At 42.1% G+C, this 24,583-nt stretch overlaps 1 protein-coding gene across 1 annotated transcript in view; it reads right to left on the minus strand.

Moving 5' to 3' along the window:
* Window positions 1-1,481: 1,481 nt before the first annotated feature.
* The window catches only part of AP3D1 (adaptor related protein complex 3 subunit delta 1), a 30,920-nt gene continuing 7,818 nt past the window's right edge, over window positions 1,482-24,583 (minus strand). The window contains 31 exon segments of the mRNA XM_026865111.1: window positions 1,482-3,618; window positions 3,988-4,067; window positions 4,827-4,931; window positions 4,934-4,947; window positions 5,383-5,431; window positions 5,434-5,467; window positions 6,506-6,525; window positions 6,528-6,593; window positions 7,691-7,880; window positions 8,262-8,309; window positions 8,448-8,515; window positions 8,518-8,596; window positions 9,101-9,199; window positions 9,825-9,889; window positions 10,615-10,811; window positions 13,095-13,168; window positions 13,855-14,003; window positions 14,006-14,053; window positions 14,847-14,922; window positions 15,860-15,897; window positions 15,900-15,930; window positions 16,842-16,882; window positions 16,885-16,982; window positions 17,121-17,266; window positions 17,768-17,999; window positions 19,362-19,592; window positions 19,684-19,832; window positions 21,329-21,474; window positions 22,273-22,321; window positions 22,739-22,788; window positions 24,431-24,480. Coding sequence (XP_026720912.1) covers window positions 3,523-3,618; window positions 3,988-4,067; window positions 4,827-4,931; window positions 4,934-4,947; window positions 5,383-5,431; window positions 5,434-5,467; window positions 6,506-6,525; window positions 6,528-6,593; window positions 7,691-7,880; window positions 8,262-8,309; window positions 8,448-8,515; window positions 8,518-8,596; window positions 9,101-9,199; window positions 9,825-9,889; window positions 10,615-10,811; window positions 13,095-13,168; window positions 13,855-14,003; window positions 14,006-14,053; window positions 14,847-14,922; window positions 15,860-15,897; window positions 15,900-15,930; window positions 16,842-16,882; window positions 16,885-16,982; window positions 17,121-17,266; window positions 17,768-17,999; window positions 19,362-19,592; window positions 19,684-19,832; window positions 21,329-21,474; window positions 22,273-22,321; window positions 22,739-22,788; window positions 24,431-24,480 — 2,818 coding nt within the window. The 3' untranslated portion in view covers window positions 1,482-3,522.

Here is a 24,583-nt window from a genome sequence, read left to right on the forward strand (position 1 = left end):
CCTTGGCTCCAGAGACTCATCCCCCCTCTCTGCCCCCTCCTGGCAGGGAGTTGCAGAGGGCCAGGAGGTCTCCCCTCAGCCTCCTCTTCTCCAGACTGAACCCCCCCAGTTCCCCCAGCCGCTCCCCAGCAGACCTGTGCTCCAGACCCTGCCCCAGCTCCGTTGCCCTTCTCTGGCCACGCTCGAGTCATTCAATGGCCTTTTTGGGGTGAGGGGTCCAGAACTGAACCCAGGAATCGAGGGGCGGCCTCCCCAGTGCCGAGCCCAGGGCTCAGATCCCTTCCCTGGCCCTGCTGGCCACGCTGTTTCCGATACAAGCCAGGATGCCCCTGGCATTACACTTAGATAAGAATTCTCTGTCCAGCTGCTCAGTGAATTTTGACACAGACTCCAAGAGCAGGGCAAGAGCCTGTTGCACTGTGCCAGGGCAGAAGTGCAGGGTGCCAGGTCCACTGTCAACTCCCGCACCATCTAATTAAGGTCCCACAGCTCATTAAATACTCCACGTTCACTCCAAATACTTCCTGGATTTGTGTTTTTTTTTCCATGCCTTTTCAAAGGTGGGGGTAGGTGGTTGTTTGAATCCCGTTTCAGCAGGTTTGTGCATCCCACCACGCAGCAGAGCACAGGGCAAACAGATGGCCTCGTCCTTCCTTCGCAGCAGGAGCTCATCTACCAATAACGGGGCTGAGAAGTTAGGGCAAGCCCGGGGTTTTTCTCCTCACTACACACAGCCTCAGGTAGTTTCTGTCGTACAAGATGATTTTCACAGGTTCTGGTCTTACTGGCAACCGCTGGGAGTATCAGCAAAACCAGTGCTTCAGTTCCTGTTGCACAGTACTGGGCCTTAATCCTGAGATTAACGCTACTGCGTTTCCATCACATTTTACTGGATGCCAGGCGAAGGGGAAGAGACAGAAGGGGCTGATTCAGTCCTTCTGGTTCTAGACATGATTTTCATAAATCCTTAGAATTTCAGCAGCAATTGCAAGTCAAAAAAAAATATGAAGAAATTAATGCAGCTTTAACCGAGACCAATTTTTTTCCCCCCCCTGTAATTTTCTTTGACAACTGCTGCTCGCTATGCTGCCTTCCGAAGAACCTGCAAAACGTGACAGCCTGACCAGTTCGTTAACTCAGAGTGTGTAGGAATCAGTTTTGGTGCCTGTAAGAGTCAGGTGAGTTTAAAACACAAGATGAACAGCACCCTTCCAGCCTTCCCCACTACAGACTCCGTTTTGCTCGCGTTACTTCACGCCGTGGAGCTGTTGCCGCTGTCACAGTGGGTGTGGGATCGGGCCCCGACACACACACCAGGGGCAGGGGACGGGCAGGGCACACCAGTGACCTCTCAACCCCCTCTGGAGATTGCTCTTACCTCCCCCAGTGACATTCAGAGCAGGGGTAAATCCATGTCATGTTTTTGGGTGCCTACAAACAGGAAGGTCTTATAAAAGGACTATTTACAAAGGCAAAAATTTAACTTTGTTTTGAAAGTTTATTGGATCATCTTGACACAAAATCATTACAGCAGCTTGTGGTATGTTGCTTTCTTTTTCTCTTTTTTTTTTTGTTTTTGTTTTTCAAGGGAATGTTGATAGCAAATAAATTTGTGAATGTAACACATCATACAGTTTCAAAATTCTAGAATCACTGCACAGGATTCTGTAAGAGAAGACTCTACATGCTAAAGTGACAGTTTTCATCCATGAATTAAAAAAAACACTGAGGAACATTATCCTTTAAGACAATTTTAATATGTTCAGTTTCTAATACACAAACTGGCTAACCAAGGGAGGTTGACCAATACCAAAACCTACCACTTCACCAGCAGTGAAGCCTGCTGCAAACGAATTCCTGCAGCGCACAAGTGCGGTCAGAACACAAAGCTGGTCCTAGCCATAAAACCAGAACAGAGCCTTTGCAAAAATGGGAAGAGTGTAAGAGCACAAGACACACTTAAAGTACAGGACATTCCCCCAAAAGGATAAAATCAACTCTTTATCCCGTTCCCTGTGCAGGATTTCAGCTCAACGCTGCTGGAATGGTGGCAGTGCTGGAGAAGTGGAGACCAACCCAACTCCTCCCTGGGGACCCTTTTGGTAACAGCAACCAACAGCTCTTGACCTGTGCCTCAAAGCAACTGTTCAAGCATGTTCTGAGTTTGCTGGGTATGGAACAGCAAGTAAAAGAACTGGGGAGAAAAAAAAAAAAAAAACCAAAACCCAAAATATTTTTGGAGAAGGCCATCAATTAAGCATCTCTGTAAAGGACACAGTGACATCCCTTTCCCTTTCCAGTCAGTGATTCCACGAGATTTCAATAGTGCAGAAGGGGCTTCACTTCGTAGACCCTCTTTCTTCCCTCTGAAGTAACCTGCCACGGCCTCGAGTCCACAGCTCCTGACCACCCAGGCAGGGGGAGTTCTGCTGCAGGGACCCAGCCACACCCATGCTGCTGAATGTGGTGAGGGCAGGGCCGGGGGACGCTGCGGGGACAGCCGAGACAGCATGACACCTCTGGCTTCACAGCACAGAGGGAGGGAGCAGGCCTGTACCTGCAAACTGCTCAGAGGACAAGGGATTACACACGTGGGCGCTTCTCTAACCCGGTAGTGGTCAACCTCAGCTGGTGAGCAAAATGACAAAAAAAAAAAAAGCAGGAACAGACCCCTTTGGATTTCCAGTTTCTTGCTACACCCTAACTTTTCAGGAATGTGAAATTGAAGTGGACTCATAAAACACATCAGCAGAGACTGCTCAAAGGGGAGAGGCATGACAGACTCCATTTGCGGGGGTGGTCAACAGGAGCAGAGAACCAAACAGTGACACTTTCAGCCTGTTTCATGCATTCACTCTCTACTCTCTCAGCTGTCACTAAAAGAAGGTTAAGGCTCAAGGCAACTACTATAAACAGAAACTCAAAACATCCCGGTTCCCACAGGGCTCATTTGGATTAGCTCAAGGAGATGGAGAATGTTTATATGCTGATCAAAACAGATCTTGAGATAATAATAATAATAATAAATCATATATATATAAAAAAAAAAAAAGAGGCCTTCAGGTCCAGCACCAGCCTCTGCTAGAAATATACATCAACTACAGCAGCCCTGAAGACATATTACAAGGATCAAGTCAACTTCCCTGGCAACAAGCACAAGCAACAGACTCTGTGCTACTGTTGATAAAATTCTGCTTAGTCCACCGTCCCACGCAGATGGCAAAGGTTTACAGGATCATCATGAGCTGCTGAATAAATAGTGCCCGCCCCTCCCTCCTCCAGTCATGTCACCAGGATCTCTTTGGGCTAGAAAGGGTTAACACCACAGTTTGTAAAAAGTTTTGAAATAAAAAGGTAACATACAGCCTTAAAATGTCTAAACTGCAAACAATGGTGGAGTTAACTGAAAAGCACGTGCCCCAGGATAGTACATGCGTACGAGGGAGAAACTTAACACTTGGGTCTGCTCGTCTTTACACATTAGGTGTGTTTCTTGTCGTTGGAATATTTTATAAGGAATATTCAGCACTTGGACAATGTCTCTTTCATCTCATCCAACAAGTTGCTAAGCAGAGTGGAATCATTACATTTCCCATCTATGGATACAGAGTTCTCTCCCTTGGAAAGAAAAAGAAAAGAAATCCATTAGCTCCTCTCTTCTAAGCGGGGACAACTTTATTCCCAGGCAAGCTCAGGGAATGGACCCTGGCGGCGGAGCGGGCAGAGGAAAGAAGCAGGTTTAACCCGGAGGTCAGCTCAGGAAAGGCCTCGGGGCTGCTGCCACCCACCAGGTACGTGCTGCCGGGCGACAAAGCCCAGGGGAAGCACAAGCTTGCAGGAGCACAGCGGAAACTGCTGGAGGGGCCAAAGGAATTAAATTGCCTGTGGTATCCCTGGATGATTTAGGTTCCCTCCTCCTGTTAAGCTAGGAAAGCAGCAGGTTTCGCTTCTCTCGGGTCTTGTTTCAGAGTGGTACAAAGCTCTCACCTTTTTTACCAGTAGGCAGACGTGATGGCCTTGGATAGAACGACTGTACATTGATGCACACGAATCAACGCGTTCCACAACTATAAAGAAAGCAGGAGTTTTCATTTAGTGGGACAACTTTTACAAGTTTCGCCTCCCATGAAGAGAACTACTGCTTTGCCTGGCCTCAAGGAACAGAAGCTTCTAGTGAGTGAGGGGAGGAGGAAGTCAGGGTTAAGATGATGTATGCGCCTGGCTCCTCCTGGCTCCCTATCTAGGACATTTCACAACAAGGTTAACTCATTTGGCTTTTAAGCAAGCTGCAAATGTTTTGTGGCAAAAACGCTGATCAGAATGCAGATCTCTCCCCAGAAATAACTTCAGTGAGGCAACACCTAATGCGTACACACCAAGAGCATGATGAAACAGCCGTTTGTTTTGCTTCATCCAGTACTTGTGTTATTATTACTAACTCCAAACTTGAATAGCTCACGTTCTCCCTTACTGAAACGAAGCACTGGGGAAAGAGGTGAGCTGAAGCACTAAGATCAAACACACCCTCCAAGAACAGTTACAGCCCTACCTACAAGAAAGCTGCTCCCGTGGTTCCTGCCACGTGCCTCACCGGACCGGAGGAAAGCCACAGGGACAGAAAGAGACTTCATTCTGAAGAACACTGCATGCCTTGAGGATACCAAAGCATTACAAAACTGGAAAAAAACTCCTCTCCCAAATTTATTTAATCTGGCCGTCACCTGCTTCTGTCATTGTTGAGGCCACGGAGCACTGCACTTGCCAAGCACAGCTGAAATTATAGAACACAGAATTTTGCAGAGGGTTCTGCATCGAGGAAGACTCACCTGAAAAATGATGATGAAAACATATCTTTGCCAGTAGATGTTGGAAAGAAATGCTAATTCCATCTACTTTAATAGAACTCATGTGCAGATCTCCAGACTCTAGAGCTTGGCAAAAGCATCACTGCAAAACAGGAAGGAAAGTAAACACTTGTACTAGAAATCCAGGTGAAATCTGCCACATTAGCCCCATGCAGACCTCGAGACATCTCAGGATGCAGAAGTCTAAGTACTACCAAGCTCTAGGAAAATGGATTTACAGCAAATATGGGAACAATACTCCAGACTCCACTGGAGTACCTGTGACTTCAACCAGAGCTACTTCCACACGACCTCTGCCAGCCTACAGGGCACAGAACTCCTCCTTCAGAATCACTTGAAATAAGTTGCTGGAAATATTTGAACAGTCAAACATTACACAAGATAACTGAACCAAAGCAGTCACAAGCAGCCAAAGTCAAAAGCATGCTGTGTATCTGGCAGAGATGGCCTGCAGCCAAAGCTCAGCTCCACATGGGCGGCAAAAGCACCAGTGTTGTGCTCCCTAAATGGCACTTACCTATAGCAAGGCGTCGTGATCAAGTATGAAGCGCAACTGAAGTGCATTTGAAATCTAGTTTTTCATGGGTTGAACCTTCATCATTCTGCAACAGGTCAAAGGAAAGGAGATGAATGGGAGCCCAGAGGCAGCAAGAGGAGGCACCACCCCCACCTACCAAACAGGCACCAACGAAGACTTTAGGGCTCAATTCCCTTTGATATACCCTGGGCTGGGCCTGAAGGGTCACTCAGAGAACCATCACGCTACAACATCAGGCCACTTAGAGAAAAGATTCGGGCAGCTACGTTCATACGTACATCTAGAGCAGGGAAGGGACACAACCAGAGGGATCGGGCTGCATTTCTGATTACGCTCTGCTGAAATATATTGAGCAGACTGAATGTAAACTAACGCTTGGAGACGTGGTTTTACAGTCCGCTATTTCCCAGGCAAAATAATGAATAAAATTTCCCAGATTCTTAGGTACTGAACACAGGACCAGTATACTATTTTTATGAAACCCTTAAAATAGAGATAATGGCTAACGCTGAGGGAGCCACAACGGTCTCCATCCAGTTCAAGCTGTTCACACAGCTCCTTCGTTATGAGTTCTACTGAAGTGAGATTAGAAACCTACAGTCTTATACAGGTCAACACCTATTAAACAATGCCTTCAACTAACCTCACTCTGGTTCTGGGTTTCCATGCTTATTAACTGTATTTAATTCTTATTACTATTTTTCCATCCTTGTACCAGGTAGCAGTGTCCAACTGATTTTTGGATAACCGAGATCAGAACAAACAGATTCTGGGTTGCATCTCTCCCTGGGTTGCTTGACCTCCTCTCCCCAGCAGATGCACCACTGTCAGCTAGAAAAATCACTGCAATGTGGCATATGTTTCAGGCTGCATTGCTCACACACTGCCAGGAATGACAATATCGGGCATGCTTACGCAGTATTCGGGACACTCTTTGCACATGATGTCATGTAAAAATACTTCTCACGTCACAGAATGGGCTGGTGCAGCAGAGATGAAATGATGCCTAAGAAAAGCTCTAAAGCAGTGCTTTCCACCCAAGTCAAGCTCCCTTATGCAGTTCCAAAGGAAGCAGAAGCACAGATTTTAAAGCTGCACTTACTTTGACTATAAAGGACAGTGTCCTTTTAACTTCTGAGCCATAACAATACTCTGAAGTGTAAACACAAACTGGGCTTCATTAGAGATTCCTAGCATGAAGAGAGGAAAGGGAAAAGTCAGGTCAGAAAATGGTTTCCATATCTAAGTAATGGTTAGAATAAACTGATCTGTAGCAGCTCAGCCTTAAATACTGACTATTTCTGAACCAAGCCTAAAATTTTCCGTGTAGTAGGAACAAAGTTATCTGCACAGTTCCTGATGTGAATTAACAGTGTTAGCTCTTGGGTCTCTGAAAAGCAGCTGGCATTTGGTAGAGGTTATCGAGTGAGTGCCTGGGCAAAGTATGTCACAGTGGCAACGTATTTAAACTGTTTGCATAATTAGAAAAATATATAGCTTTTCAAATTAGTTCTGAAAACTACTTGGATGCTCACGTTTCTATGCTTTTATTTTAATATACAAGTCTGTGTCAAGAACTGCCTTATATAGAATAAAAAAAACCACCCCACTGCTTTTCACATGGGGGATCAAAATGCACCCTGAAGACACTAAATCCCAGACAACTTGTGAGTCGTTTCAGTATTCAAATTAATTCTTCAGCAAAGGAAGTGAAATTCAAAGAAATTCAGCACTACTATTGCACTATGTATGAAGCCATTAGTCTTCATTTCTGTGTCTAATATTTCTTAAGGGCTCAGCTCCCCATCCAAATAAGTACATACTTTTCACAAACTCTCACTGCATACGGCCTCTGCCATTAAAACAGTGGAACAATAGCTCAAGAATAAATCCAGAGCAGATTCTAATGGTTCACGAACCTATAACTTTGTTTCATTTTAAATCTCATAGCAAACTCCTCATGAATCTCAGACTCCTGTAGTTGACGATGCTGGCACATTCAAGGGTGTGCCAGTCTGTGGTCACCTGAAAAAGTAACTCAGGCATTCGGACTCCAGCCCTACATTATAGGCTTTGCTCTTGCTACACAGAACCACCTGCGTTTATAGCCACACTGTAAGAAGGCTTATCCTCTCCAGTGAATTGTGTGAAAGCCCAGCGAACACCCAGGCAGAAGGATTTGTCTTTCTGGAAAACAGCAGGTAGCAAGAAGTTCAAACAATCTTTCCACAGGAGGGCAGTGCAGGACTAGACATACTCCAAGAACCCTGTGCAAAGCTGCGCATACCAGGGGGTAGCTGGAAGGGCACAGGTATCCCATCATGTACTGATGATCCTTCTGGTCGGAGCATTTTAGTGTTGAGAGAGTCCAGGACATTTAGTTCCATGCTCTTAAGGAAGCTAGTGCTTTTGTTCTCAAAGATAACAGAGACCGTAACTTGACTATCATTCTGGAGGTTTCCTTGAATATCATAGGTCTGCAAATGAAGGGGGGAAAAAAAAAAATGTCACAGGAAAGATTCAGAAACTTCAAACAGCAGAGCACTAGAACAGAACACAGCACCAGAATAAAGCAAACTTCAAAAAGAAGGTAATTTGGTACAGCTATAGGATAATGAAAAGCACACTGGTGGTCAGCTCCACAGTACCGCTAAGCAGTGGGAAAATAAAACACTTATGAAATGGGACATCCAAAAGAATAGAAATGGAGCTTTGTTACCTTCTAACTCCTGTGATTTAAACAGTTCTCCAGTTAAATGCCGTCTACATAAAGTCGCTATACTATCTCCCCAGGGTACGCTCTCTTTTCTTAGAGAACACAACAAAAGAGATCGGGATTTGAAAGCCAAAACACTCACCATTTTAACGTATGGATTTTCAGCAAGAAGGCGGTAACTGGACATAGGCTGAAAAACAAGGAAATAAAAAAATCACAGCTGCAACATACTTAATTTGTCTGAAAAGAGCTGTCATTCTCTTTCCTCCCAGAGCAGTTTAGCTCCTGCCTTCTCCCAGGGCAGGGCAGCCAGTGCACCGCTACTCACTGGTAGTGGTTCATCATCTAGTGTTCCATTCTGCACTGACTCCGTTGTCTCCTCCTCGCTGTGATGACTCTTCTTTTGGATTTCTTTTTATCCTTTGATTTCTCTTCTTTCTCTTTCTTGTGCTTTTTCTTCTTATGCTTGGAGGATTTCTACCAAGAACAACAAGACACTACAACAAACCCTTAAAGAAACCTTACGTTTCTAGCAATTACATCATGACCCCTCTACCAATCGTTCAACTCTGAACTCCCACTCTGCGCAGCCTTTGGGACCGAACAGTTTCCTACTACTGCAGAAACCCAAAAGAAGAGCTCCCCTTCCTTAAACCCCAACAGTCGCTCTGTGCTGAGTCCCAGTAAACCCTTGCTGTCCACTCACACAATACCTTAACCCACAGCAGCCTGGGGTCAGCAGAAGGCCAAATCTCTTCAGCTGTTTGGAAGCTCAGCTTTAAAGCTGCTACATAACCCTTGCTCTAGGAACAACCAAACTTCTCCCTGTGAAGTGTTTAGAGCTCTTCAAGGACTTAACATCACACTGCTGCCTGTTTGCAGGTGGTTACTACACTGCACTGGTAATTCCTGTGTGCTTTTTAAGGAATACGAGACACTAGGAGAGTATGGCTAAGGGGGTCAGCAATTTAAACCGCATACCTTTCCTTCATCATCCTCCTCCTCATCTCGCTCTTCCCTTTCTTCCTTCTTTACTTCTTGAGGTTCAGCCACAACAGCAGCACCCACGAGAGGCTCAGTCTGAGTAGATAAGCAGAAGGATTATGACACTAACAGAACATAGTTGAAACAATTGAATCCCATACCAAAAGAAATCTTAACAGTGACACCCCTCCCCACACCAACTTTTATTTCAAAAATACATTTGATTAACATGGTATCAAGCCTTTCATTTTATGCCTCTGAAACCCAGCAAATATGATCAGTTGAGGACCAGATACAAAAATTTTTTTCCAAGGATCCATCCCCTTATATTCCCTGTCTCTTCCTCTGAAATCTCCCATCAAAATTCATGAGATTTTTTCTTTCAGACTATGTCTCTCCTGTCTACTAATATTGCTAATGTCTAGCTCACACTAGGAAATAAAACCATACAGTAATATAATATTAAAGCCCAACAATAATATTAAAATTCACCAAGTCTGCATCTGTATTTCTATCCATTGATCTGCAGCACAGAACGACCCTGAAAACTCCTATTACAGTGTCTGTAAACTGGGGAGATAAAATGTCAGTGCTTCATAGCAATAAGTTGGGGAGATGAAGCCTATCTTTCCCTTCTCTCCTGCAGCATGACAAAGCACTCGTATCACAGCTAAGATGCAATCACAAGAATAAGTTTCCTGTGATGTGGTAAGATGTCTACCTGTGGCTGGGTAGTAGAAGCGGGAGGTGGAGCAGTGGAGAGCCAGAAATCCAAGTCTTCCCCCTGAATTTCAAGAGAAAAACAAAACCATGACACTTGTTTTGATTCTTTAAGAAAAAAAAATAAAATCATCAATTAAATTAAAACCTTAAGTTTTCATGGAAATGCATCTCTCCAGCATGCTCACACACAGATGCTCTAATATATTTAGGAACAAATAGTTCTAAAAGTTTGACTGCAGCCTTTGAGTAACTTCCAAACCTGGACAAGGCTGACTAACTGCAAACCACCCCACATTTCACAATAGCTACAGGCATTCAAGGCACATGGGCTGCACCCTAGAGGAAGAGTGCATCTCTGCAGAGTGGTTAACAAGGAGGATACTCGGAGTAAGTGACTCGGAGTCATGTTTTATAACTGTAAGATTCTGAGGTATACGGTGACAGGATGTAGAACAAAAAATGAGTTCCAGGTATTTTGCTAAATACTTCCCATTTTAAGAATAGACGAAGTATCAGTAACCTCAGCTTCCAAATTAGATCTGGAAGATCTGCTGTGTAGGCTGCAGTAAGCTGAATTCTGCTAACTGATGAGGCCAAGCAAATGTTATTTTTATTAATAATCTTTAAATTTTTACAGCCATAAGAACAGGTATTTAAGGAAATAAAGGTTAAAAACGTTCAGCTGTTTGATTGTCAAATGTGACTGTTCCTAAGCAACAGCAGAACACAGCAATAAATACGGCCCGTAACAGCAGTTTCTAACATAATACAAGTCTTGGAGAATTACCTTTTTTCTTCTTCCTCCTCTATTACCTTCTTCTCTTTCTCCTTTCCTTTGCCTCTCTCTTTTTCTTTGTGTTTCTTTTCCTTCTTTTTGGGTTTCTTGCTCTTCTTCTCTACTAGGGGAGCTTCTGAGTCTGGTGACTTCAGGGTCTCAACGTTTCTATGTCTCTGCACTGGCAGCTTCTCACTGTCTGCTAAGGGTCTTAAAAAAAAATCAAGAGACCATTACCCTTCTGCAAACAGTCTCCCTTAGCTCAGATTATCTGCTGGACATCCAATACAAGGTACGCTTTGTTCTTTAAGAGTTGGGCCCCAAAAATCTTAAATTGGCACATACTTCTACACCTGAAGTTTATTTATATAACTACAGGCACTGCCCTTGTGGATTAGCAGGTAATAGAAACATTTGAAGGTGACTTCGAGCCAAGCTCTTGCTGACACACTCTTAAAAGGGGTAAGTACAGACTTGCAGGCTGAGGAACACCTGCGGAATACATACACACAGCGTTACGCTGCCTTTCTGTGGAACCACTCTCAAAGGAAGAGCGAAGACGTGAAACAGTGGGAAGCGTTTGCAACAGTGTGGAAATTCAAGCAGTGGAATGACAGCGTGGCTCGAACAGCCCTTGAAGGGTGTGGGTTTTGTTACTGATGAATAGATCGCTCCAATTGGAAATTATTTTAAGCAATAAATTCTTTCATTTAGAAAATTTACGCTACGAATCTGTACTCTATCGTTACATTCAAAAAGTTGTGTTTAATTTCAAATACCTGTATCCAAAAATCATTAGTTCAGATTTATACTGTATCCCAAAGCCATTACTTGGGGAAAAAAACACACCACAGAAATTTCTCCGTTCTTGTGAAACACTGTCCAGAGATCAATGAGAAGTTCATCAATTGCACTTTTTCCCATTTCTACAGCTTTTACTCACTGTTAATTTTCATGTTTGAGCAGCAAACATGAAACAAGTTCAGGAAGATTTCTAATGGCTTCACCTGCTTAATTTTTTTCCACTTACATTGCAGGAAGAACCAGACCCAATTAATTTTTTTACTTTGAAACAAACCCTGTAAGGGCAAGATGGACTCCGTTTGTTTGAAGAGTAAACAGATCTCATCTTTAAGCTATTTCACATATACCTGCACAGGAACAGGGGTTGATGCTGAAAGTCAACGATGAAATCAGACTGACACAAATTGAGGGTCAATGATTTCAATAGTTTCATCACCCTTCAAGTGTTTACACTGTCCACTGAAATCAACCAACCACTTAGCGATATATTCTTACCTGGAAGGCTCCCTGAAACCAGACTGCATGTGAGCGTGACACAGACATAGCAGTGCAAGCACAGAAAGAAAGAGAAAGGACACAGACATGAGAAAACATGACAGGAGAGCACAGCGACTCATATGAAATGGGAAGAGAATGGATGGAAACGATACCAAAGTCCAAAGATGCCTCCTGGAGCACAGCATTAAAACTGCTCTGCTCTATGTTTCTAGGCTTGTCATGCAAATAATGAGGTCTATAATCAAAAATTAATTTCCTTTTGTACACTTGTCCCCTGTAGACTCAAGAGGAATGTGACCAGCTCATGGAAAAAAAAGGAAGTTTGTCAGAAGCTGTTCTTTCACTTTTTAAAACGTTATATAGGTTTTTTTGCAGGATACCAAGGGGCCAAACACTACAGATTTGAGAACCGCAGAGAACAGACTTTAAAATTAAGTGCCAGAGAGAGACACTACACATGCACACATGTGCCTGCCCAGCCTCCAAAACTTTACAGGAGGCATCCACGGACAATGAATCAGCAATTATTTTTAGCGTGGTGATTTTTGGATAAAAAAGCCCCTTTCCATGTGCAATACGTAACAGTCCACTGCTAATTATCACGTGGCATGCAGGGATTCAGGGTCTGCTGCACTGCAGCCGGGGGTGCTCGTACTGTGAACTAGTCCAGCAGCTGAATGGGGACCAGCCTCTGGTCTAAGTTAAGATACGCAGCTCGCTCAGTCGTGTTAGAACAGGATTTTCCAGCACTGGCACCACACTGCATGTTCACAGGGCAATGGGGATGCTACAGACTGGCTGTTACTGGTCAGAGGATCACAAGGCAGAGCATACAGGCTCCAAGATGAACACAGGCCACAGTGCCAATGCAGGTTAGATCAGAGATACTGGTACACCCGAGAGCACAGACTCTCTCACATCTGATCCCAGCTTTCAGGCTCCATCCAGTCACACAAAACAATTCCCCTGTCTATCCCAAACCCCCTTGTTACTTCAGCAGCTTTGCTTTTATCAGGCTGCAGTAGGAACCCAAGCCTGGATGATCACCTAAGGTTACATCCGAGACAGAGCGAGAGACAGTCTCTTCACTTGGTGGACTGCAGATAATGCCACTGCCTGTTTAGCCCCAGACCTGCCCTCATGCATTCTGACTGGCAATTAAGTAAATTCACACACAAAACTGTCACTTACTTATCCAGATCTATATCAAGTGCCTTATATGGATCATTGGGGTCTTTGTCATCTTCATCACTGGGCAAAGCATTCTGCAGGAGAGATAAAGACACCATCCACTGAAGAAGCAAACCACAGGCAGTTTCAAAACTAAAAAAACTTTACATCACCCCAAGTTTTTTAAGATTGTTAATCCTGGAACAGGCCAGCTGGCAGTCAGGCACAGTAAGTTATAGAAACAATGCACTTTAATGCAGCATCTAGTTACAAGATTAATTTAGAACAGAAAACCATTCTTCATAAGCTGCAGGATTTGAATTACTGCTGTTTGGTTTTGATTAAAGGAAATTTTAGAAACAAATACAGATTACATCATTAGCATGTGCAATTAATTATAATCAGCTGCAAACCTGCTGACTAGACAGCAAGTTATGTCAAAGTGAAGCAGCAGAGCATAATAAATGAAGTGACTATTTGGATGGCGTTACTTTTAGGCAGAGATGCATATTGTTTGTTAGGGTTTTTTTCTTTTTTTTTTTTTTAATAGCTTCAGTGGCAATTTTGGGTTTTTTGTGCACAAAAAGACAATAATTTCTTCCCCTGCAAAGAACAGCGTAGGACCATCTCAGTCACTTCTTAACCAGCTTTGCAAGAAATCACAGCTCTTCAACTGCAACAACACAGACTGGCTGGCAATTCTTGGGGAAAAAAAAATAAATCTCTCCAGAGAGCACACAGGTAAACCCCCAAACTCCGACCACCAACCGAAGCAACTGACCTCTGGCATCTCTTCTGTTATGATATCGACATGGTGAGCTGGAGCAATGTCCTCCTCGCTCTCCGTGTGCAGAGAGTTATGGCGATGATGTTTACCTCTCTTCTCCTTTTTCTGTTTTTTCTTTTTCTTGTCTTTCTCCAGTTTCTGTTATGTCTTCGCTCTTCTTCCAGTTTCACATACTGGTCAGACATAGGCATTCCTGCGGAGGAAGCCAAACCGCGTTCAGGCTACAGTCCACATGGACACTGATCACTGCAACAATACGTCAGGAGTGAACCTTGCTTCTAGCTTCTCAACACCTCTCTACGCTCCCGTATCACCTCACATACAGCCCCTCTAGCACCAGCTTACCATCACACTCCATCTCCCCAGAAGAGGACAGAGCTCCATCCTGCTCCCTGATTCTTGTCCACATTAACTGGATTACAAAGAGCATCTCAACGTCGATATTCTAAATAGAATTGGTGCCGTTGCTGTACTAATACTGATAACTTTTCCACACTTTCAGGGAAAATTTTGTATGTAAGCCTTAAATATATGCACTTAGAACTCATCACTGGCAGTGTACTGCACTTTATCACAGCTTTTCAGTGCTGTATCAAACCACTGATTAGACATACAACTGTCTTCTGATATTTGAAACAAGATATTAAAATAGTGTCTCTATCATTAGACTCCACTCAGTGTTTCCTGATCACCTTCATCAGCCCTTTAAGACATCCCAAAGGTGACTATTACCTACACAGTCACACGTTACAGACTTGGCTGCACAATACACTTAATCACAGAATTAATTCTAATACTGTCTCGAGAGGAACTGCACTTGGACTGCAAACTACTATTTTCAAACATGTAAATTAAAGGAGATTTATTTAAGAGTCTAATGAAAATATGCTCCTTGCTCTTAAAAACCTAAGGAGGAATCCATAAGAAGAAATTATTTTTGCTTAACTGAATTTCTGTAATTAATTTTAAAGATTAGCTGCACTTACCTGGAACTTTTAGGGGGACAGAAAGGTCGATCTGGACCACAGGTATATGTTCCACACCTGGAGTGTCTTGGTATCGCTGGGAAAATGGAAATTTGTTACGTTCTGGGCACTGCCAGATACAAATCCATATAAACAGGGATGTTTCAAAACATCAACAGTTAATCCTTTAAGTGAACATTTTAGAAGAATAGGAATGGAAGAGCTCAGTACTAAATCCTGTGTGGTAGCAGAATGCATTTTTAAAGCCAGCTGACAGCTATTATAAAAGACCCTACTTTTAGCTACAGTTTTTTAATCCTGCTTCTGCCTTGAAGAAGGCTTGTTGCAACTCTGAAGAATTTTTGATTTGTGTTACTGATAATAACTTGCCTCTTCAAAAGAGATTTTTAATTTGAGTTAAGGAAAATGGAGCAGTCCTTAGGATATACAGGGAATAAAGCAGGTTCTTTCCTGAAAAAGGGGTTAGAAACCACAATGACCTCTTGATCCATAAAACGCACTGCATGTTCAAGAGGACCATGTTCACTCTCTCTTCGTTGCCCTTAATGAAGTAATGAAGCAATCTGAACCCTTCCATCACCCACAGCTGGGACAAACTACCTGCACAGGAATCCGTGACACAAGGGCACAGAGGAGAAGTTTCTCTACAACTTTCAGGGAGTCCTTGCTGAAGTATAAGCACTGCACTTTCCAAGACAAGTTAATCCGGACTGTTCCAAACTGCTGTGTGATGGCAGTTGTGACAGTTACACTCCTTATTTCTAAACTGGAGGTCCACCAGAGATTCACAAAAAGCTGGCTGCTCTTGGGATATCACGTGTGAGTTTCTCAGCACAAAAAAAGACTTATAAAAAGAGTTGTAGGTAGCCCCTCCAGTTGGCACACAAGATCAAGTGATCAGAACTGGAGTGAAAATAATCAGAATATCCCAGAGGGAAGCCACAGCTCTGACATTCAACAAGCCTTCACACAATTACGTAAGAGGTCAACAAGATATTTTAATTCAGACTCACCTTCTGTGGGGAAGGAGAACTTTTAATATAAAATGGTTGTTTGCCTGTTCTTGTTTCCGGGCTTCTCGACGCTAAAAGCAAAAGAGTACTTGCAGTTAGAATGCTTGTTTATAAGCAGAAAGAGATAAAAGCCAAGCGCAAAATGCAATCTCCCAGAATTTTTGGAATAATACATAGCTACTTGCAAAAACACTACAGCAAAGTAGCTTGTGCATGATAAACCAGTTTTGAGTTACAAGACATACTAGGATGTAACTGCAAGTACTTTTACTCCTGTAATTAATACTCCTTAGAACACCCTTCCTTTGCTTTTTAATTGTAGACTAGAGATAGTAATTTCCCAAAGACCAGATTCTGATGGCAATTTAAACGTCTCTATTTTCATTTTTGCAAAAAGCGGAAGATGTGAAAATTCTTCTCAATAAAAAAGCAGGAAAGGTGGTATTCACTACTGAGAACAGTCACATCCCAGTAATTCATAGAAGTTGAAGTCCATGGACGAAGATGCTGCTGCTTTTTTTGCTGATATAGAGCACATAGAATAAGAGATCCACCAGTGGAGGTGGTGTGTAAAAAAACCAAACGGTTGCAGAGCCCAGCACAAGTGTCCATCCTCTAGACCCTGTACTTGAAAGTGAACTGCACTAGACACCACAGTTTTTACAGGTCAGATTTTTACAAGAGCTCGAAACACCTAACAAGGGCTAGAAGTTTTTATAAAATCTTGCTTCTGTATGGACAAGCTAGGCAAGCTAGACTTCCGAGAGAACCTTATACCTGACGTATTCCTCAGTGCCTAAAACACCCACCTGTATTAAACTACAAATATTCTGTCACATCAACTCATCAGATTTCCTGAGCTGTAGAGAGTAGAATGGCTCGCTGGCTACACAGGGAATCCATAACAGCCCCAACTGCTTTAGTAGTACTTACAACATCACTGCTGAATTATGTAGGGAAGAGCATTTTAACATTCACTCACTCTGGCCAGTTCCTCTTCATCTATTTCTGGCTGCCTATGTCTGGAATGCCTTGTTCCTCATCATGAAAAATTGTTTTGGGCTTTTCATCTTCAGACTCGCTGTCTGATGGAGGTTCATTGATCCAGGCATCAAGGTCCAAGCTGGTAAGATTGCAGTAAACAAACAAATAGATTGACTCAATACCCATGAGCATTTCAGTGGTTCTCATCACATACTTAGCTTTACTATTTAAGAGTTTAAAAGTTTGATAAGGCTCTGGGAGAAAGAAGGAACCTTACCCCTCTGGAACTGGTACTTTTTTCTGTGCTTTAGGAGCCACAGGGTTCAGCTCACCAGCAAACAGGGCTATTACTTCCTCAGCTACTGGTACTTCTTTTATTTGTAGCTTCTGAATATATTTTATTAGTTGCAAGATGCAAGAAGCCTAAGAATAAATGCAGAAATAATTCAGAATTAACAAACTGAACCAAAAAAAAAAATAAACTGCAATGAAAGTTAGCAGAACACAACTGTTCTAACTCCATTCAGGGAATGAAGAAAAGCAGCATAAGGTGCAGGTTTAGAGCAAATGTTAAAAAAATCCATGTTAACCCTCTCTTCTAGCTATGTCCTTTTTGCATCCTTGTGTGCTTGCATGATTTTAAAATTAAATTGTTTTGAGTGAAATTCTTGCAAGCAGTCTTCAGAGGTGGTGTGGAACTGGAATAAGATCTGGGCTCTGACATGAAGTGTCACCACTCTTCCCACCCACTCTAGTTCTAGAGCTTCTCTTCCACCGAGTTACACAAAGTACAGAATAAATGCACTGCTCCATTGAGAACAATGGCTTATATAAAACATGCACATCCACAGAAAATTACATACATGCTCCAGTACCAATGAGACACGCTGTATGGTAAATTCCAAAATAATACTGTTCTCTTACCCTCTCCTGAACTTCTAGATCCGCGCTCTGCACAAACTGAGGCAAACGCTCAATCATCAGCTGTGTAATTTCCTGAGCTGCTTCCTTTTCCCCAGATTGTTCTTTCTGCTGTAGGATGGATGCATAGAGCTTCACCATATTCTGGACATAAACTGCCTGGATGTGGCCTGGTAGAGTTGTAACTTTAGGCCTCAACATTGCTTCTAAGGTTTGGTTTGCTTCCTCAAGGTGTCTAGAAAGACAGAGTTGACAGACAAAAGACAGCAACTGAGAAATTTCAACATTTCATCATCCTTCATGCAGAAGAGTTTTTCAAAAACCTTGGTTGCAGTACAAAGTACTATACAAAGACAGGACACTACAAATACATAATAATTTACTCTGTGTATTTTCCCCTTCCAAATTACAATAGTAACATGGCACAGAAGAATTTACAGCTTTATCCTTTTACAGAAGGGAGGGACACCTCAGTTTCTACCTTTAAAAGTTCAGTATTCCCTCCATTAACTAGGAATTGCAGTTTTAAATGCCAACTCCACTGACAGTTTGGATCTAACAGCCCAAATAACTTCCTGCCATTCTGTACTTTACCACTTGCATAAATGAATTTCCAATCATTTACTGAACAAAAATAAAATCTAGTAGGCAATGCTTAATACACAGAAAAGAATGCAGATCATACACCTGTTTTATTAAATCTCGTGCTCTTATTCAAAATTGCCTGCTCACAATTAATGGAAGATGCACAAAAAAAAGTTACTGGTCCATTACAAATGGAAAACTAAAGTTCTTTCAAAGTAAAAATGGGATTAAACTGAAAAAAGGAGAATATATTCTCTTGCTTCTTAATCTACAATGATGAAGATCTGAGCCTTACCAGAATTCCGTAAAATCATCACACCTACTATGTGAATTTAAGCTGTTACCAGTGTTCAGTGGCAATTACAAGAAGAGACACCAAACCAGATGATAAAAGGACATTACAGCATCATGGACTGTCCAGCTTAGCAAAACGAAAGCTAGGTAAGCATGTGTGTACGTGTATCTATTTAATGTTATCTAACACAACCCACTTCAGCTAAAAGACAATGTTGGCACAAGAACATTGAAAATTGTGCTGCTGTGGGTACAGAGACGTTTTGAGCAAAAAGCAAGATGACTTCTAATTCTTAGGAAGATGAGGTTCTGCAAAAACCTTTCAACAAGGGCAAAACAGGGAGGAGAGCAAAAACGAATTCAGACATGGTGACTGGACACTTTCCCTGATGTAAGTGGGGTAAGACCTTAATGATTAAGTAGTTCCTTCAATGTCTTAAGATCTTACAGCTTATACCCACAACTATGTCTTCCTGCAGGAGTGAGCAGGACTATAGAGACAAGAAAAAAGAACAGATATTAAAAATGAAGTATCCGCCCTGGCTAGAAACAGCTGAGGAGTCTATGGGGCAAGGGAGCGGGAAAGCAGCAATCATTTTGTTAGCTTTAGGGTGCATATTCTGAACTACGTTTCTCTCAAAAGTATGTTTTAGTGACCGGTATCTCTGTCTGAAAGAAGCTGCTCCAAGCACATCAGGCAGTTTCTGCTTGTACTTACTCAGAGAACTCCCCACATATCCAAGCAGCAGCATAAAGCACTTCACAGATGCCATTTCTCTGGGTGTTGCTGGCTATGAGATGAGCATTGTCCAGAAGCATGGCCATTTGAGAAACTGCAAATTTACGAATAGCTTTAACTCTGATAGCTACATCTAACATCTGAGCTGCTATAAGATGCCCATGCCGTGTGCCTTCCAGTCGGGTCAGCTCCACCAAGATGCTTATGTACCTAAAAAAGTGAAAGGGATGCAATTTTATCAGCAGACAATCATGCATTACCATTGCCGATGAGCTCAAAGCTGACACATAACAACACTGACCATTCGAAGTTTGTGATATATTGATAATTGGACTGACTACAAATATCTATGATTTTGGTCAGAAGCTCATCCCGGTATGTCGTCCCTTCTGCTTTATCCACGTGAATCATCAGCTTCTTCACTATCTCCATCAAGTTCTTCTTCGATACCTGTAAGAGTTATTGAAGGGTTGAATGACAGCTAAGCCATTTCCCATACTGTCAAGTCCTTCTAATTCCATTAAAGCAGCTACTAGCGCTTTGACGGACCTGGCATGTGTTACAAGAGATCAGAACCACCTCTCTAGGCCCAAACTTTGGTCACAATCAAAAAAGGAGTCTCTGTATTTCTTCTCAATGTTGTTATTAAATCAGAGCCAGCACAAGTATACAAGACCATGCTGTGGGAGAGCTGAGAATCATGATTACTAGCAGCAACACAGAAATCCAGGAGAAAACGAATCTTCTACTTCTGCCAGATGGGCAAATTTAATAGTTTAAAACATTCTTGCTTCTAAATTAAACAAATTTAAGAGTCGTTAACATCCAATGTAATTCTAGCATTTCAAAACATAGCTGTATTAACTTGCTCTGGAAACTTATTTGTCTAAAGTGACCAAAATATTCAGTCAATATCACCAGTTGTGACTGACTGATTCCAGCTATGATCTCCCAATAGTATGTGTTAAAGACATCACTAACAAGAACATATGTAATAGTATTTCTACAGTCATTAGAGACAGAATTGAGCAAAACAGTAGACTCTTTGTTATCTTTTGACTAAAGACACAACAAGCAGAACTGACCCTACAGGAACTAAGAAAAAAAAACAACTCCAGCTCTCTTTGCAACAACATTAAAACCACTGTCTGATCCTGGGTTACTGATGTTATTCTCATCTCGTGAGGCGTACCAGACAAAAGGCATCCCTTCTTTTCACCTTCTCCTCTAAAATAGGAGGCTATGAGACATATCTATCACAATCCCTTTGTGCGTGGGGGAGGGTGCAGCACAGACTCTTGAGTGAAAGGCACTTTACTACATCCATCACCACCACAGTCCTTTCAGAGATCAAATGTTGTCGCTACAAGATTGGCTCTGCAGCCTACGCACGTTGATAAACTGCCCTGCAGAATGTGGGCACAAGACTGGTGGCACACGGGAGAACAAACAGAGTAAGATTCTGTACATGTTGTTAAGAGACATAAAATTTACAATGATGGGCAAATTTGATATTAAAGCAGCATAAAGCTCCTTCTGTTGTTTCAGAGTGCTCCGGACTGTTTCCCAGACTGCATAAAGGATGTCAGCCTGCACTGCTGTGAGCTGCAGCCCAGAACAGCACGGACCTATCCCGATAAGCCTGCAGCCCACTTTATACCCAGACTAAGCACGGAAGGAGCACCTAAGGCTTAGGAATTAGAAAAGCAGCCTTCTGGGTGACTTCCACAGCACCCACACTCAGAAACTCCTTCCAGTCTGAACCACAGTTTTTAAAGCCCTCTCAAACTGTGCCAGATCTTTTACTTGTGTCAGAAAAGATACAGGAGTTATTATCACAAAACTACTTGGAGAAGGGAAGAGAAAGTTGAATGTTTTTCTTAAACATCAGCCTCCTAAAGGGTCATGGGAGCTGGAGAGGAAAGGAAATACATGTATAAACATACCATGCCATACAGGAGATCTAAAGCTCTGAGTCGGATAGACTCATCTTTGTCATCCAAACATTGGAGAATGAGATCCTTGTGAGACTGAACTGACTTAGGATGCGTTTTCAGGATTTTGGACATAGCTAACAGTCCCAGGTATTTCACTGTGAAAGACAAAATATAACTTCTTTCCAAATATAGAAACACTGTTCTGTGTTTAGCATGAAATCTTAATACCAAGTGCTTATACTGAAACCAACTTTAATATACTTGAATAAAAATCTATGACAGGGAAAAGCATTTTTGAGGAACAGTGCATCACAGATTCTGGTCTTTAATTTCATAATCCCATATACAGGCATGTAATTACATATATAATCTTCAGTCTTCTTGCACCTCAGATTTTATCACTGATTGAAAAATATGTATATAATATTTATTCTACATTTAATATATAGAAACTAGGGGTTTTGAGAACAGGCATCCTAGAATGAACACAGCTTTAAAAGCACTGAAGATCGGTGTATTCCGTAGGAGCCCTGTTCTCAGTGGGGAAAAATTCAGATGTCAGGGAAAAGATCTGCACAAAAAAGGATTTCCCAGTGTTCTTTGTAGTCACTAAAATAAGTAAGCATTCTTACACTGCCGAATACTCCTCATGCTTTCTCCAAGTTTACAGAAAGGGAAAATCCAGAGTACGGAAAGAAAACTGGTTTAGATCTACAAGACCACAAACAGCAGTAATAACTCATCTCAATTGTTTTAAAAAAAGCTCATTATAAAGAATGTTCACTATCAAGAATTATTTCCACATAAAAATCCCAGCAATTGTTTATAATGTACCAGACACTACAATACTGAACAAGCTGTTTGGAGAAACGGCTCATTGCTCTAAGACTGCTGCAATTTCTCCCCAGTGGTTGGTTGCTAAAAGCTTCCACGAAGACAAGCAACATACTTACAGTTCTGGTCAGAATCTTCTATCAATATCCTTAACTTCTGAACACAAAGCTGGAAAAAAGACCACGTCGTTACTTATTACAAGTCTTAAAAGTCTTAATTAAAATAACTCTTCATTAAGTTTACTCAATACACAAGGAAGGAGTCTGACCAAGACCCGGGGCCTCTAGGTAAGAGGGTCTTGTTGCATTAACAGATTCAAAACAAAAGGAACCTCTGTATGATCGTACTGATAGTAGCCACTGAACAGGGAGTTAGGAAAGCTCTAAATGAGAAGAGTCTACATTTTAAAGCAAAGAAAGTGGGAGAATTTACATAGGAAATGCTTCACTCTGTAGAATTCCACCTGAGTGAGAGGGGACCTATTGCTTTAACTTTTGGCAAAGGAACACAATCCAGATTCTCCATGGAACTTGGCATCACACAGTAAAGCAGAACAAATAACCCCCACCAAAACCCACGTTGTACCTGGATGCTGGCGCTGTGATTCGGCATCCCAGAGGACAGAGAGATCAAAACTGAAATACACAAGCACAAATTTCAGTTGGCATTTCTGTGTTCTGAATGAACTTAACAACACAACTCCTAAAGGTCAACAGCTAGCTCAGTTCACAAGGAAAAATGCCACTTTATTTTGTTGTTTGTTCATTTGCTTGGACTTTTGCAGGGTCTGGGAGAAGGAGAGAAGGGTGTGACACATACTGTAGTTTCATACACCTTAAGAGGAATAATAGCAGGGCAAGAAAAAAAGTGTAAAGGCAGAAACTGCTGGAACAGCCAGGTCAAAGCTGCTTTTCATTACATTTTGCTTTTATTAAGGTTTACTTGACTGATACTGCATGGCAGTTAAGACTGTAAATATGTCATCAGCTACTGTATAGATGAATTTTTAAGTATGCACTTCCCTAATGTAACGAGATGCAGCAACAGATCCTAGAGTTTAATGTAATTAAACTTGAGCTTTAATCAAGCCAGCAAGAGACTCAAGGCACAAATTGGGTCCCGTTGTTGATTGTATTGGACATTTGTAAATCTCCAGCAGCACAAAACCCCAGAGCAGAGAAGGTGGCGTTATCCTGCTAACTGCTGCTGTCGTCAGCACATCCATGCCAAGACCGGCTCTTTCTGAGCAAGCCACACACGCTGACCTTCTCTCCGTAACCCACAGAGCTACGTTTCAGACGAGGCATGTTGCATGCTCTCATTTCAGGTCATGCAAAGAGAGCTGGCAGGTGGAAGGTGCTGCTCTAATGCAGGCACACAGCTTCACATCTCATTTTCTGAATTTGAGTTTTACATGACAGTCCCTGAGGTGTCCTGGGTGTGTGAATTTCCCCCTTTGACCCACAGAATTACCCTATTGTATCTCAGTGAAGCACAATCTCATCCACAATGGAATTAATCTTGGTGTTATTTTTCTCCCCCATCATAATACCATCTCTTTATTTCCCTGAAGGAATGAACAAATACAAAGTGAGAGATCACCCTTTCCTCTTTGAGCTGACCCAGTACAGCAAGTTCCTGCATCATTATCCGAACTACCCACAAGAGCAGGCTTATGGCCAAACTGCGATGTCAGTAACCCTCTGCTTTCACACTGTGATAAGAAAAGTGCCAGGTCTGAGCTGGAATACTGCGTTATCCCTTTTTGCATTTGTTTCTCTCTACATCCCTGGCATGGAGTTCATATCCCTTCCCCAGACACTGAAATTGTAAATCAATGATTCCAATTACATCCTTTAAAGGATGACGCCAAGTTTTTAAGCTGTGAAATTGTAGGATTAACAAAAACCAGTCTGCTCCTTCATCATGTAAGAAAACTTTGTCAAAGTTTCCATGAGGCATCAGTCTTTTTTTTAATTCTAACACTGCTGGTCTATTTCGTAGTTCTAGCAACATTTAGGAGCTTGCATATAAATAATCACTCATTGTTCACACTTTGTTTCAGCCTTTACCAAATACGACATAGCTGTAGTACCTTAGCCTCATGCACTGACAACAAAGGATTTCAGTTACAGTTACACAGTAACACAAATCAAAGTTTGCCAGGCAACTGACTTCAGTTATAAAATAGATTAAGAAAAGGTTTACAGATGGTGTTAATTGATGACAAAGTTCATCATGCTTTCCTTTTTCTAGGTTACAAATTTCAGTTCTCACCTGCTATTACTGTGTTCACACATTCATATAAGAGAGACATGGCTGAAGTGCTGAAACAGAAATCAAGTATTTTAAATAAGGAATAAAATCGGCACATTTTGAAGAGCTGTCAGCAATATCTTGGAGCTAGTTGACACCTTTAATTACACAAGA

The sequence above is a fragment of the Athene cunicularia genome, assembly GCF_003259725.1.
Source record: "Athene cunicularia isolate RWA chromosome 28 unlocalized genomic scaffold, athCun1 chr28_part2, whole genome shotgun sequence".
NCBI lineage: Eukaryota > Metazoa > Chordata > Aves > Strigiformes > Strigidae > Athene > Athene cunicularia.